The sequence below is a fragment of the Chrysochloris asiatica genome, unplaced genomic scaffold, assembly GCF_000296735.1.
Source record: "Chrysochloris asiatica unplaced genomic scaffold, ChrAsi1.0 scaffold00018, whole genome shotgun sequence".
In the NCBI taxonomy this organism is placed as follows: domain Eukaryota; kingdom Metazoa; phylum Chordata; class Mammalia; order Afrosoricida; family Chrysochloridae; genus Chrysochloris; species Chrysochloris asiatica.
This window is the reverse complement of record NW_006408536.1, coordinates 21,723,063-21,739,268: the sequence shown is the minus strand read 5'-3', so window position 1 is coordinate 21,739,268 and position 16,206 is coordinate 21,723,063. Positions and strand designations below refer to the sequence as shown.

The 16,206-nt window shown below is 40.4% G+C and overlaps 1 protein-coding gene across 1 annotated transcript in view; it reads left to right on the top strand.

Moving 5' to 3' along the window:
* MOSPD2 (motile sperm domain containing 2) overlaps positions 1–16,206 on the top strand; it is a 49,830-nt gene that overhangs the window by 21,452 nt on the left and 12,172 nt on the right. Inside the window, exons 2-7 of the mRNA XM_006835615.1 lie at positions 447–602; positions 3,752–3,838; positions 6,223–6,377; positions 11,673–11,733; positions 13,619–13,657; positions 15,571–15,695. Coding sequence (XP_006835678.1) covers positions 557–602; positions 3,752–3,838; positions 6,223–6,377; positions 11,673–11,733; positions 13,619–13,657; positions 15,571–15,695 — 513 coding nt within the window. The 5' untranslated portion in view covers positions 447–556. The remainder of the gene's footprint in view (positions 1–446; positions 603–3,751; positions 3,839–6,222; positions 6,378–11,672; positions 11,734–13,618; positions 13,658–15,570; positions 15,696–16,206) is intronic.

The window sequence follows — 16,206 nt, the reverse complement described above, 5'->3', positions numbered from 1 at the left end:
GCCACTCCATGGAAACCTTATACAAGGTCATTATGAGTCGGAACCAACTTGAGAATACTTTACACTAACAAGTCTTTTCTTGACAGATAAAATTTCTTTAATTTTGATTGATTACAGTAAGGGTTTCCAGTTAAGATAAATAATTCATCTTCTGAAATGTTGGGTTACAGTTTTCGAGAGCAGTTGTGCCAAATATTTTATCATGGTCTTGTTTTTTGAATCTACAGTGGCTTACTTAAATGCGTAGTCTTTAGATAACTGTATTGTCTTCACACTCAGAAATTCTGTCAATCCTGTGTGTTGCATTTTCATCACAAAGTCCATCTTTTTGTCTGCCCTCAAATAGCTTGGTTTCATCATTTTGGATCTTCTTTGGCAGTAGTGTTTGTTACTAGTCATTATATATAATTCATCTGACTTGAAGATTTATAATTCTTTTTCTCTAGATAAGTCAGATAAATATGATGCACGTGATGTTGAAAGACTACAACAAGATGATAACTGGGTTGAAAGTTACTTAATTTGGAGACATAACGTCGTAGATGAAACCTTGAAGATGCTTGATGAGAGTTTCCAGTGGAGGAAAGAATTTGCTGTCAATGGTAAGCTATTCAATGTAATCTCTGCCTAAATGTTACTGCTTTAGATTCAGCTTTTATATTTATCTAAGTGTCTGGAACTCTGGTAGCGTAGTGGTTACATATCGGGCTGCTAATGTCACGGTCAGCAGTTCAAAACTACCAGCTGTTCCGCAGGAGAAAGATGAGGCTTTCTGCTCTAATAAAGATTTACAGCCTCGGAAACCCTGTACAGGGTCGCTATGAGTCGTTACCGACTCCACAGCACGTAAGAACAACAGTTGTCTGTTGGAATCCTGGTGTGGCGCTGTAGGATAAGCACTGGACTGCAAAGCCACAAAACCAGTGGTTCAAATCTACTCCTCGGAAACCCTATACAGTGTTGCTATAAGTTGGAACCGACTCGACGGCACTTAACAAACAAGTGCTTACCTGTAGATCTTCTTGGCATTCATCATAAACCCCAGAGTATAATTGCTGATAAAGATCAAATCCCATCTTCAAAGGGGCTTCTTCCTAGTACATCTTACAAACAGAATCACTCCTAAGGCCATCATTATCACCAGGGAGCAGAAACACATGGACATCCTTCGCTCGGCAGAGTCTCCTAGTCTGTGCTTGGGTAGTGTCTTAGTTACCTGTCTCTATGCTGCTAGACCACAGCTGAATGGCTTTATAAACAAATTTATTCTTTCACACTTTAGGAAGCTAGAAGTCCAAATTCAGAGCGCGAGTTGTGGAAAGCATCCCTTATCCCCTTCTCAGCATCTGGAGGTCCAGCATTCCTGGCAGATCTCCATGTGTCTTGGCATCCATCATGCCTGGGATCTAGGAGCTTCACAGTGCAGGACATCAGGTCCAGTGGACTCACTCCACTATCAGCTCTGCTTGCTTGGGGGTAATAGGGCCCTTTTCTAACTCAAAAGAGATTAACTCAAGTTACAGCCTAATCCTGTAGGTTGCATTCAGCCTCAGCCTCTTTAACATCACAGAAGTGAGGATTTACAACACAGATGAATTACATCAGATCAGGGCTGATCACAATAGGTCAAGTCATGGGAGAAGTAATTATATAAGATCTCATGGAGTGGGGGTGGGGGGAATATGTCTTAACTGCTAAAGCACGGAATCTGAACTATCACAGAGAGTACCATTAAACAATATCAAGACAGCATCTTAGTAGAAGCAGCCCGGGAGTCACGGCAACCCCAAACACAGTGGAACAAAAGGCTGCCTGGCCCTGGGCCCAGGAAATAGAATTTGTTTGCCTGTTTTTCTTAGTTGTTCCTTGATGTCTTTCTCTATTCCTAGATTGCCTTCTTCTTCTAGGTGCTTCATATGTAATTGCTAAATGAATGGGAATTGCAGAGAAGCTAGTTTCTTCCTAAAGGTGTCTATGGCAACCTTCTCTTAGCTTTTCATTTCCAATCCACCACTAGACTGAAATTTGTATCGAGTTTCATCAGAGCTTCATTCATGATCCTTAGCCACCTCTTTCTTGGATCTCATTACTTTTCAAAAACAGGAGTTTAAAATCTTGGAGTTTTCAGGATAACTTTTACGTGGAAGAACAACTCTTAACAGAAAAGATGGCCTGTTCCTTTCTAGTCCGAAAATTGAGTAAGAGGAAACCGTCCTACCCACCCATGTCCATTAGGCAGAAAGGAGGCAGCCCTGCCCTGGCTATGATCATCTCTGCACTGGTGACCTAATACAGAGTTGTCATCGTTGATAACCCTCCCCGTATAGGGTTTCCGAGAAGTGGCTGCTGAGTTCGAACCACCGACCTTGCAGTCGAGTGCTGCAGTGCCACACCAGGACTCCACCAACTAGTTGTAAAGCATGAGATGGGAAGTATTTACGAGATAATTTGTCTAGATATGTAAATGCTACAGATACTTCCAAAAACCAGTGACACATTTGCTCATCAGGCCAAGAACTAGAAACTTGACATTCTATGAAATCATTTCAGCACAGAAGAAAGCTTTAATTGCTACAATAATTGTTTTCTTGAATATATAATTGCTAGTTTCTGTTGGCAGAGGCGTCCTGGTGGTGCAGTGGTTAAAGTGCTCATTTGCGAATCGAAAGGTCACTGGTTTAAACCTACCAGCCTCTCTGGGGAAGAAAGATGTAACCATCTGCTTTCGTAAAGACTGTTGTTGTTAAGTGCCAAGGAGTTGCTTCTGATTCAACTCCTTGCTTCTGATTCAACCCTGTAAAGAGTTTCTGAGGCTGTACATCTTTGCGGGAGCAGGATACCTTTTTCCTTCATAGCAGCTGATGGGTTTTAACTGCTGGCATTTTGATTTGCAGTTCAGTGCTTATCCTAGAGAGCTTTATCCTACCTTGCTTCCCTGTAGAGTACAGCCTCAGAAACCATATAGTTTATTAGCAATACTGTTTGTTCCACTGGATTTTCTTTTTCCCTTATGAGCAACATTTGTATATTTCCTATGGAAAAAAGTCATTTGCCTTTTAGTTACTCTTTAATGGGGCAGTTGGACTCTGACCTCCTACAGGGTCACTATGAGTTGGTTTGGTTTTTTTATTTTTCTGTTGGTAAACAACAGAGACATGATAAAAGAGGGATGGAGTAAGAGAAAGTTCTTTGGAAACTCCTAGTGAACGAAAACCAAAGCCTTCGCACTTCAGCAGTTCCTGATTTTCTGTATGTTGGTCCTCAGCCTCATTAGACACGATGCAGGCCCTTTCTTTTTCTTCCTGCTAAAGGCCCTGTCATTTTTCTTGAATGATTTTCCACTTGCCCCAAAGTTGTAAAATGCCTTAGATTCTACTGGACCTTTTTTTCCCATTAATTCTGTGGCTACAACATGAATATTTACTGGGATGTTAAAATGAAAAGTTCACCAGTGATAATATTAGTCATTGCATGAAGCACAGCCAAGATTTGATTGCTGGTATGTCCGCATAACATAATGGCCAGCGGAGTAAAGGAAATGGATTTTTTTCCCATTTGTTATATTTGTGTCTTTACATAGTTTATGTGATAAGAAAGACCATCTTAATTGACAAAGGCTCTTTCCAAATGTTTGACTAAGCTTTCTCTTGTTTGTATCAAAACTACTATATATAACATCTTACTTTTGTGAGTTTTCCTTTTAGAGACATAACTAAATTACTTTTACTGATCAAAATTCATTACTTTTTAGACCTGAATGAATCCTCCATTCCTAAAAGGTTATTGGAAATTGGTGGTATTTATCTCCATGGTTATGACAAAGAAGGGAACAAACTGCGTAAGTATATTTAATTTCTACCGGCTGTTCAAGATTGAGATGTGGATACCTAGCGCAGTTAGATTAATCATAAGCAGAATGTTCTTTCTCCAAATGTGGTGTACCTTAAGTTTCCTACAGTTGGGCATCATTAGAGCCGTTTTGACCAAATATCAAATCTTGGTCGTTATGTCCCCAGCTTACATTTTAATAAACAAGACAGTATAGGTACACATTCCATCCTATATCACAGTCAAAATAATTCCATTCAGAATCATCTTCCTTGTCATTTGACTTGTAATGGTAAAATTCCACACATTATTTTTTATGCAAAATCATCTGGACCATCGCGAAATACAGTGTTTTCCTTTGTAAGTGTCCCACCATCTTCTCCCCTTAGCTTCTTCATAAATGTGTGAAATAGCGAAGTGGGTGGAACAAATAGCTCCATTGTTACGCTTCTCCAGTCTCCTTTACCCAGAATGCAGCTGAGCTTTGTATGAAGGCCCTGACAGGAGAGCCAGCGTTCTGACAAGTCCATTCTATACCCAGTCTGCACTCCTCCTGCTTGTCCTCTGAGTTGTTCCTGTCTTGATGGTTAATCTCTGCATTTTCCCTCCAGCTCCCCCTTCTCAATCTTCTGATTCTTCATGTTCCTCCTGTGTCTTTCCCAGTGTCCCTTCAATCCTGGGCCCCTTTTAGTTGCCAGTTGACACAGTCTTCTTGGTGGTCCCCAGTGATGACCCCACACTGGCTCCTACTCCCAGTGACCACCAGCCTCCTCCTACACAGCACACAACTGGACCTCTGCACCATACCAGCTGACCAGTCTCTGTAGTTCCCAGCTCAGGCCCACCTGAGAGTGATGCCAGGGGCTCCTCATTGACTCTTCTCTTTCTCCTAGCCTAATTTAGCCCTTTCTCCAACTTCACCAGCCACTTCTTACCTTCCATCCCTAATCTCACGTCCGTCCCTCTTCTCTCCCCTTTCTTAGGTAATGGCCTGCGGAGTTTCCTTCTCATCCTCTTCTAAGCTACCTTCTAAGCCACTACCAGGGAATCATTTAAAAATAGGTTCCAGCCACCCCACAGCTTAAAATCATCAAGTGGCATCACGTCTCTTCTAGGAAACTGAAAACGCAGTATCCTATCCCTCAGATTCCTGCAAGCTCAGCCCTTTCTCTCTGTTTAGCGTCTCCTGACACCCCACTTCCTATTCAGTCTCAGCTGCCACCCCCATGCCCAACCCCCTCCCTCCCCGCTCCTGCCTGTGTCCCTGCCTGTCCCTTGGGTGGAGCATCACTTCTAGAGCTTGAGGGTAACAATGGCTTCTTTCTTGTTCAGTAATCAGGATACCGAATATTTTTAGCTTATTAGCAATACTGTTTGTTCCACTGGATTTTCTTTTTCCCTTATGAGCAATATTTGGGTATTTCCTATGGAAAAAAGTCATTTGCCTTTTAGTTACTCTTGAAGACTTAATGTGCATACTATTTCACATTTAAAAGAAGGAAGAGATGTTTTGAATCTGAGAAGTACAATGAATTAAAAATATCGAGGGAAAGGAATTCTATATGAAGGGGCTTCAAAAAGCTGATAGAAAAAAATTCCATGTCTTTCATTCCACTTTTTCCATGAACTTTTGAAGCCCTCTCCTTTATGTACCCTGTATTTTTACACAAAGAACGCATGCCTTCTATGTTTGTTTGCCAACCATGTCCACCCCAAGACACATTTTCATAGGTGCTATTTTGACAGTTTTCTTTAACATGTATGTTGTTGTATCAAAAAGAAAGAAAACAGTAACATGACACGGTTACAAAATTACCTCATGGGAGGAGAATGTAGTTGGCAACCAGACATGAGAGTTGTGTGTTTCTTGCATTAAATACGGTATATATGTGAGAAACCCTGGTGATGCAGTGATTACGCTCATCTGCTAACCACATGATCAGCGGTTCAAACCCACCAACCACTCTGGGAAGAAGACATGGCAGCCTGCTTCTGTAAATATTTACAGCCTTCGAAACCCTATGGGACAGTTCTCCTCTGTCCTGTAGGGTCACTATGAGCTGGAGTAGACTCGGTATTAATAGATTTGGTATTTTGGTTGGATCTACACGTGCATGTGCGCACGCGCACAGGCACATACGCATGCCAGAAAGTCACAGCCCTGAATGCCTTGTGGAGCACGTGGTCTTCACATATGGGGTTATCATGAGTCAGAATAGACTGGACAGACATGAGGGGATTTCAAAAAGCCCATGAAAAATTGAATTAAAAGAGAATGGAAGTTTTCCAACAACTTTTTGAAGCCTTCTGATATATAACTGGTTTTCTTATACTTATCTTTTTTTTGATGCATATATATGTGTATATATGTATATATCTTTCATTCTCTTTAAGTCTGGATCAAGGTGAAGTACCATGTAAAAGACAACAAGACCGCGTTGGACAAAAAGAAGCTGATAGCATTTTGGTTGGAACGTTATGCCAAGAGAGAAAATGGGAAACCTATCACAGTGATGTTTGACCTATCAGAAACTGGCCTTTATAACATAGTAAGCATTTTCATTGCCGTCATCATTGTAATTCTAAAGCATTGTTGATCATAGCTTCCTCCTCCCATCATCCTGAACCAAATAGTGCAGTGAAACTGAGAAGACTAACTTGTGTTTGGGACTGATTTCTCCCCCCAACCCCGCCCGGAATTGTAATTGAAGTCCAACATGGATGGAATAAGGTTTTGAAGAACTAAATGTGCTTCCATATTTGGCATTGAAGTTGTGGCTTTTGTAGCCATGCTCCTGATCTGATTACATTGGGGGGTGGGGAACTTGAGACTGGCAGGCTACAGAGTGAATGATCAAACCTGACATCCAACAGCCCCCACTAGCCCTGGGCTTGGCACACAGTAATACACTCAATACATATTGAGTAAATGAACGTATGGGCTGCAGTGTTTGATGATATTCGTACCATGCTTTACAGGTGTAAGACGTACACATGAGTTTTATGGTTATAGGACTTTGATTTTGTCAGTTACTTTGGTTTGTTTGGATTTGTTTTTTGTTGGCTTGGTTTGGTTAACTGGAAGCCAGCGTTTCTTTAGGTGACTTTGCCAAGCTTAAGAAATAAATGAAACCCACCTGCACTGTGAGGATTGCTTTCTAGCCAGGGCCTTGTAACTCCCACCAAATGACAGGATGTTGTTAAATGCCATCGAGTCGGTTCCAACTCATAGTGACCCTGTATAGGGGTTCCGAGGAGTAGTTGATGGGTTTGAACTGCCAACCTTGTGGTTAGCCATCCTATGCCTGTCCTACAGCATCACACATGGTACCGTTGTGGGGGTAAGACCATGTCAATATGAAGTCAGAACCCTAATGGAATAAGTTCGTTTTGCCATCTTATAGGCTTAAAAGAGACCCAATCCCACAGCCGAGGGGGGGATTCACTGCTACCAGACAAAGAGACTTGACTAGAGTGCATCCTTTGAACTTGGAGCCCCTGTACTGAGAACCCCCTAGACCCAGAAGACAGAGAACTGTAACACTGGAGACCATGACAGACTATGAGAAGCAGGCAACAGAACCAGGATACCAACAGGAGATGGCTTCGCAACCCACGGGGGGTGGGGAGTGAAGTGCTGGGCTCCCTGACCTACAGAGCAAAAATGTTGAGGGCCTTTAGGGCGCCTCTGGGCACCTGTTGGTAGAGCTAAAGAACTTTATAACACTTGCCCAAGCAGGGCAGGGGCCAGGGAGAGACTTGCCTAGTGGCCTGGCTAAGACGAGGTATCCTGACAGAAAAGCTTGATCCTGAGTTCTATCCATTACTTCTCTACTAAATCCATAGTCATGAGTGGGAGCTCTGTGCAGCGGAGTCTCAACCCCGTTATGAGTGGAGAGTGCCATGGGAGGAATGGCTGGTATCCAGATTGATTTCAAAACAAACATGGCAAGGAAATGATATACGATAAGATAAATGTAAAGCTAATGTTCTCCCATGTAAACTACCACATAATTCACAATAAAACATTTCCAAAAAAAAAAAAAGTTGGAGAGAAGAGGTATGTCTGACCTCTGCCTCATAGGAATTCACCTTAGGTTGATGCTCCTGGTGGTGATACCCCCCTCGTCCCCCACCCTCTGTGCCATTAGAGGAGGTCAGATGCCCCCACACTGCCATTTTTACACTGTTGCTGTTAAGGGCTGTCGAGTCGTTTCCGACTTATAGTGACTCTGTATAGGGTTTCTGAGGAGCAACTGGTGAATTTGAACCACCAACCTTGCAGTTCAAACTGACCTTACAGTCACATTTAGCCTAAGCGCCACACCAGGACTCCTAGTCTTTAATTTGGACTCCTAGTGTGGTTCTGTAGGATCAGCACTGGACTGCAAACCAAGGTGGGCAGTTTAAACCTTGTACAATGTCATTATGAGTCAGAACCAACTCAATGGCACTAAACAACAAGTCTTTAATTGGACCTTCAACCTTAATAAGGTTCCTGAGTGGCACACAGTTTGTACTTGGCTCGTAACTTAAAGGTTGGCAGTTCGTAGCACCCGGGGGCACTGTGGCATAAAAATTATAGCCAAGAAAGCCCGATGGGGCAGTTCCTCTCTGTAACATGGGGTTCTTGCTGTGAGTTGACATGGACTTGCAGGCAACAGGGTTTTGGTTTGGTGACCCTGGTGATATCTCCAACCCTTCCAGGATCAACTGAGGCCATATGGCACATTTATAGTAACGCATCTTTTATATTTTAACTGTGGCAAACTCTGGTGGGAGTGAAGTCAGCATTCACAGACTTGCTTCGGGCCGTGTTGGTAGCCTTTTGAAAATCCATTTGGCAAATGTGTTAAGAACTTTAAAGTGCATGTGTCCCTCCTCTTTGCTTGGTAACTAACTTGTGGAACTCTGGTGTAAAGAAGTCACCCTGACCTAAGTACAGGAACTAGCTGCGTGCACTTACAGATTGCTCCACAGCGTCAACGCAGTGATGTGCTCTCATGTGGCTGTCTAACTGATGGAATATGTGGACTTACGCAAAGTGCTGTTTAAATTTCGTAATAATGACAGTGCTTTTTTCTTTAGTGAAAGAAGCTATAAGATGATATAGTAATACATAGCTCAAAAAAGGGAAATCTTAGACAGTTTCAAAAAGAGTAGAAAGAAATGTTGACAAGGCTAAAATCACAGATTTTTTGGTGTTTGTCTATTTTCTCTCTATTTTTTTTTTAAGAGTCAAGGGTCCTGACTTTTTCAAACCTAGTTTCCGTTTCAGTGGGTTTTCAATTACAGAGAAAATCACTTCACCCGCCCCCCCCAAATCAAAATGCCTAGATAAATAAATGTTAGTGTCAAAAAGTATACATTTCTATAAAAACAAATCATGATTGTTATCCTGTGGGTATGATCATTTTCTAACCCAGAATCATGAAAATAATGTTAGTGTTTATGATTGTCAAATATAGGGGTAGAGAATTGACTTTTTTTTTAAAGGTATTTTTATATCTTTAATTTGTAAATAAGGGTGTGTTTTTTTTTGCATTATCATTCATGTTCCTTGCATGACTATATACCCAAATCATTATTGGAATTGCCAAATACTTGAGTTTTACGGCTTTTAAAATTTTTTATATGATTCACAAAGGATTTCAGTCTGCTTATGAAGAAGAGATATACAGGATTTCAAGGCAATTTTTTTTTTTTTGACAAAAATATCTGTTAGAGTTGAGTCACCAGTTTGGCACTGAGCTTTTCAGCTGCCTGCCCAGAGAAAAGGCAATCATTGAAATTACTCGGGGGCCATCTTGCAAAACTAGAATTTTGGAGAAACACATCGATTCCTAATGCTTAAACCCAAGAGAAGTGTCTTTCATGGGTCCTCAAAGAGAAGACATATTATAAGCAAATGAATATTGTCCTCAGTAACACCCTTCCAGAATACAAAGTCATGAATTTCCTGGAGCTGTGACTCAAAGGCACATAACAACAACAACAACAACATTCTATGCAATACTCCCTAGTATGTGTACAGCCGGGGCAGCCTGTCCAATCCTCTTGAATTAGTAACTTGAGGTTTTCTGAGCAGGGATAGTCCATTTAATCAAAGATGGAAACCAGGATGTTGGGACAATGGGTTTTTAAGCATAGTGTCTAGGAACAACCACGGATTATAAACTGGGTGACCCAAATTTTGGTATAACTCTATAGTTAGTTTCAGATATTTTCTTTTACGTAACTACAGTTTACTAAACTCTGTGAACAATGGAAATAATGATTCATTAGTATTGGTGGTTGTGTACCATGGAGTCAGTTCTGAGTCATAGCCAACCACCGTGTAGGGTTTCTGAGGCTGAAAATCTTTAGGAGAGTAGAAAACCTCATCTTTATCCCGTGGAGCAGCTGGTAGATTCGAACTGCTGACCTTGAGGTTAGCAGTTCAATTTGTAGCCTACTACGCTCCCAGAGCTCCTTATGATTCAATGTTGTTGTTAAGTGCCATCTAGTCAGTTCTGACTCATAGTGACCCTGTATAGATAGGGTTGCTAAGGAGCAGCTGGTGGCTTTTTTGAACCGCCGACCTTGTGGTTCAAACCAACCTTGCTGTCCAATGCTTTATCCCATAGCACCCACACCAGGACTCCAAATGATTCATTAGCATAGTGGTTACGAGTCGGGCTGCTGCTGCTCCACAGGAGAAAGTTGAGGCTTTCTGCTCCCGTAAAGATTTACAGCCTCAGAAACCCTATACAGGGTTGCTGTGAGTTGGAACTGACTCCACAGCACATCACCACCACCACCACCACCACTAATTATATACTAAGGTTTATCTCACATAAATAGTACTTAACAGCGCTAAGGACACCTGCTTTCAGTCTAAGATTGCTACAACTCACACACTAGGGATGACATTACTGATTCTCATCTCTAGGAACACCCCGTCTCTCAGGGATTGGGAGCAAAGTTGGCCTGGTTACGGCTTTCTTTCCACCATCTTTATCAAATGGTGGATGAGGGTTAGTAACTCAGCCTGTGACTATGGGCTAAAAGGAAATGAAACCATCCAGGTGCACATAGCCCTGAGAACCCAAGTCCCTGTTGCTATGGTCACCTTGAGTCCAAATTGGTTTAATGGCCCACAGCAAACAAACAGTATGCTCAAAGCAGTAGAACTACTTAGATGGTTATGTGTATAATGTCTCCCAGAAATTACAATTTGTGAACAACACTTGAATGACTATGAACTAGAAAATGATTCTAGTACTTATGCAACAAAAGTCTAGGAAGCTAGGAGTCAGGTAGAGGCTGCAGGTGGCCAGCCAGTGTGGTCACATTAACAGTTGTGTAAAAGATGAATGAAATGTATTTTGTTGGCACTATGAGGTCTACAAATTAAGTTTACAAAGTAAACATATCAACCTTTATGTACATATGTGCTATTTCAAGTAGTTTGCTTGTAAACTGTATACTCATTTCAGTAATTGTTTAATTGCTGAATAGATTTTTCTGATTTCTCTGTGGGGATTGCTGTTAGATCCATTTAATTGTGCCACATTGTCTTAGTCACCTGAAGCATGTGACTAGTTGGAGGTAATGTGAATGATGAGAAAATACTTGTAAGTATCTCATTCCGTTAGCTCAGTTTTAGTGGTTTATTACAGTAAGTTGGTGGCATAAACGTTAGTCCCTATGATACAAATGTTTACCTATGAGCGGGTTCTTTTTTAATGTAAACATGAGTAATTGTCTTATTTAGATTTAATATATCATCTTTACAAAACGGCTATTGAAAGTTCTCTTAATTGGACAGTATTCAAAATTTTAACCTATAATCTTTATTTTAGGACATGGATTTTGTGCGCTTTATCATCAACTGCTTTAAGGTTTATTATCCTAAATACCTCTGTAAGTAACTTACTTTTTTATAAAAATATAACAAATAGAAACTCTAAACATTGTCTAACAATTGTGGAGGCATTTATTAGTTCAGACTTTTAGACCCGAAACCTTCTTTGCTAAAGAAGTGTTTGAAATGCATTCAAGTAGTGAACACGTAATTCCTATTAGGTACAGGAAAGAAATCTTAATAAATAATTATCCTTTATCACTAACTTTAAGAGTTTAAGTTATAAACTCTATATATGGCATACTATACTACACATGTTAAGTGTCATCGAGTCGATTCTGACCCATAGCGATGCTGTGTAGAGTTTACGAGGAGCGACTGGTGGGTTTGAACCGCCAACCTCGCAGTTCAAGCTGATCTTGTAGTCCAGTGCATTATCCTACAGTGCCGATACCCTACTTTCGTAACCTAGAGATTTAGAAATGTCTTGATTTAAATATTCATTATCTGGAAACTGGATAACAGTATTGATAAAGTATGCTGTGTGGTAATATCGACACCAAGCACAAAGCGTGGTATGCTGTTAATAATTGCTATTTTAAAAGTTGCCATTAAGCATATACTTGGCTAGTACATTTGATCCTGGTGTTTCATTAATTGTGACTCTTCTGTTAATTACCTAAAGAACTCCTAAACATTGTATTTTCATTTTATATTTGTTGGATTTATATGATGGTTGTCACAGGAGAAATCAGTGTACCATCCCCAGCCCAGCCTCAGACACACACAGTAAGATATATGTAACCCCATTGGGTGGAAAGTGAACAGACCGAAATGAGGCAACAGAGACCTCAGGAAATGGAGAAATCGGATCATAAAATCCCTAAATCATTGTACTTTGATCATGCTGTCTCATAAATATTCATGTGAAGTGAGGAGCAGACACAAGGCGCTGTGGAGCTCAGCAGTTAGTGCCAACCCTGGCTCTCTTGCCGCTTCGCTTCAGAATCTTGGTGGATGTTTTGAGAGGAAGAGTCTGGATCACCTGTAAGACATGCTGTTCCTCATGAACTCTTCCTTCCTCTGGTATGTCCCCCAGATTCATTAAGGCATGCTGAACAGTGCCTGTTGTTGGGCCAGGAAAGAAATCAGTGCTCCATATTATCAGTGTAATTGTGTTTCTGCTGTACAAAATGAAACTTAAATGTCTAATATTTATTGAACTATCTAGAGATATTTAGGATGAACCACTTATAAACAGTGTACATATCATTCTTATAGAACACATCCACATTCAACTCAGATTTTGGAATGTAACTCATTCATAATCTAGGAACTGCCTATACTTTATGTGTCCTACGTTAATATAAACACTCTCTAAGAGTTCTCTCCTTAGAGAAGAGTAAAATTACATTTTGATTCATCCAAACTTTCCTTTGTGGTTTCTTGTTGTTTCTCACAGTTGTTAACAGGGCTGTTTAATATCTCCATCTCAGTATGCAAATAATACTTCTGTATATTTTGGTATTATTGGCTTTCTGGAGCTCATAATGTTAAGAAGAGTAGGAATACTTTTCCTTAAAACACAATGACTCATAAATCATTGTTGACCTTCAGCAGTAGCATGACGTGCCATATCCCAAGACTTCACTTTCAATGATTTTCTTTCATGACTTTTGCAAAACAAAGGAGTAGGTTCCACAAAGTGTTTGCCACAGGCCAGTGATAGTATTCATTTTCCACAGACAGGCATCCATCCTGGGCGGGCCCTGGACCGTACTGAGATGGGTTTTTGTCTAATACCATTTAGGCTCCGCTGAATTAGAAATCAGTCAACCAGCTCAATTTTCAGTTACATCTAAGGGATCCATGTTTTCTAAGTAATTGAAACATTGCTACTAGAGGCACCAAGTCACATTCAGGATTTTCTTTTTTGTCTTTTAGCAAAATTGGTCATCTTTGATATGCCTTGGATAATGAATGGTGAGTTTATTGTTTATACTTTGCTAAAATAAAGTGTTTTCCTTTTTGCTAATCTAAAATCTGCAGATTTAAAACAAAACAAAACAAAATGCTTATATTGTACTTGGCATGCATTCATAGAATCTGGAGCTAGAACACCCAAAGACTATTCCTAAGAAAACTCGGCACAAGGAGTATCCACTAGTGTTCTCTAAAAACAGCCTCAAAAGTCTCAAGCACTCAAATGAAACTATGAGAAGAAGCCTCAGTTTGTCACCACAGTTAGGCTATGTCATAGAACACAGACCTTGGCTAGATTTTCTCTTGGGCTTCAGGTGTTGTGGTGGTGGAAGGTTAGATGAATCTGAAATTCACTCCAAATCCATAGTAACATGAACCTTATGACAGTTAAATGACATTTTGACTTAAAAAAAAAAGTCATTGAAACACTGTATACCAGCTTACAAACTTTGTAAAGTGATTGCAAGTTTAATGTTCAGAGTGCTTGCGTGAGTCAATTATTAAATCGGAAACCTACTGAATCAATGAAACTGAAAGTAAAAGTTGGTTCTTGGAAAAGATCAACAAAGTTGACAAAGCCGTTAGCTAAATTGAAAAAGAGGAAAAAGACTCAAAGATAAGGGAAATACTGTGAATCATTGTATACTGACAAATTACTTCATCTAGATGAAACAGACACATTTCTAGTAACACACACCTCATCTTTCTTTCACAGAACTGCTGACTTTGAGGTTCGCAGCCCAATCCATAACCACTATGCTACCAGAGCTCTTGTGGTACCACAATTACCCAGACATTTAATGCTTATTTTACATTTTATTTCCTGAAATTATTTTCATTGACTTTTTTTGCAAATTTAAAGAGCATTACTTGTTTTCATTTCTTAAAACTCTGTGTAGAATAAAAACAAAAGCCTAACCAACCAGTTGCCATTGAGTTGACTCCAACTCATGCCGACCCCATGTGGATCAGATTAGAACTGCTCCATGGGTTCAGTGGTTGATTTTTCAGCAGTAGATCACCAGGCCTTTCTTCCTAGGAGCCTCTGGGCATTCTGGAAGCACTTGCTTTTCTGTTAGCAGTGAGCGTGTTAACTCTTTACACCACCCAGGGCCTCTCTGCTTAGGATAGCCTAGTGGAAATAAGATTGAACAACTTAAGTGTACATGATAATAAATGGCATGGCAGACAAGATGTAATTACCAAGCAGGTGTGTTTGCATGCAGTGGAGCCTGGCATGGTCCATAGATTCTCCAGTTATATAAGCTGCAGGGTCTGTGGGAAGGAAGACTCGGAGGTTAGTACCCCCAGCCTTCAGGTAGTTCACACCCTTGATATTAGGGTTGCTTCCTTCTCTTCCAATCTTCTCATTTGAATCATTTTTCAGATTGGGGGGTTGTCAGAACCATAATGTAAGTGACTCTTCCCAAACAACTCTGTGGTCCCTTCCTTGATCCACACTGAGGTATGATGTAGTGCCGGAGAATCTTAGGAGTTGTTCCAGGGCCCTTGAAAGTTAATGAACTTCAGGATCATTTAGCCTTCCCAAGTGTAAGTCAGCAGTTCGAAACTACCAGCTGCTCTGCGGGAGAAAGATGAGGCTTTCTGCTCCCATAAAGATTTACAGCCTCGGAAACCCTGTACAGGGTCGCTACGGGTCAGAACTGACTCGACGGCACTTAACAACAACAAGAAGTCTTCAAGTTTATGGGACGTTTGAAACCCCTAAAGGACCGTGATGGTGTACAAACCTGTAGGAATTCGAAGCCATAGCTAAAGGATCATGCGATTTAAAGATAAGGTGATTTCAGCAGACCTGAGTTAACACATACAGTGGATTAATTGAGAAAGAGAATTGAAAGAATTTGACAGTGAAAACAATTTTAATGAACATTTTAATGGTTTTCTTTCAGCTGCTTTCAGAATTGTGAAAACTTGGCTGGGTCCAGAAGCAATGAGCTTGTTGAAATTTACAAGTAAAAATGAAGTCCAGGAGTATGTCAGTGCAGAATACCTGCCTCCCCACATGGGTGGAACTGTAAGTATACCACTTGAAAGTGTTTGCTTGAAAGTTAAGACACATAATGGCACATTAGACTCTGTTTCCTCAAGAAAAGAAGAAAACACTGAGAGAGATTACAGACACCCCAAAGTGGCAAGCAATCTTACAGACACTGAATCTTGAACACTGGTTGCTGTTTTGTTTTTCTTTCTGAGTAGGTAGTATTTTTGCATGATTCTGAATTGAAAAGGTATAAACAAGTTTCCATAGCTGTTGCCAGTTTTCTTTTTCTGTGAGCCTGTTTCATTCCTTTACCCCTTGGGTTGTTAGTCTTTATCTTGTTGATTTTTACACATTCATGAATGTCTTTTGTTTCCAATAAGTGGTGTAGATATTTTTCTAAATTTTGGCCTTAAAAAAAAAAATTGTTTTTTTTTTTGTTTTTGTTTTTCAGGTTGTTTTTTTGTTTAGTTTCCTTTGGTTTTTGTCAGTTGCATTGGTTGGATATGATTTTTTATCCACTTGGAAATGTTTCATTTTAGTATGT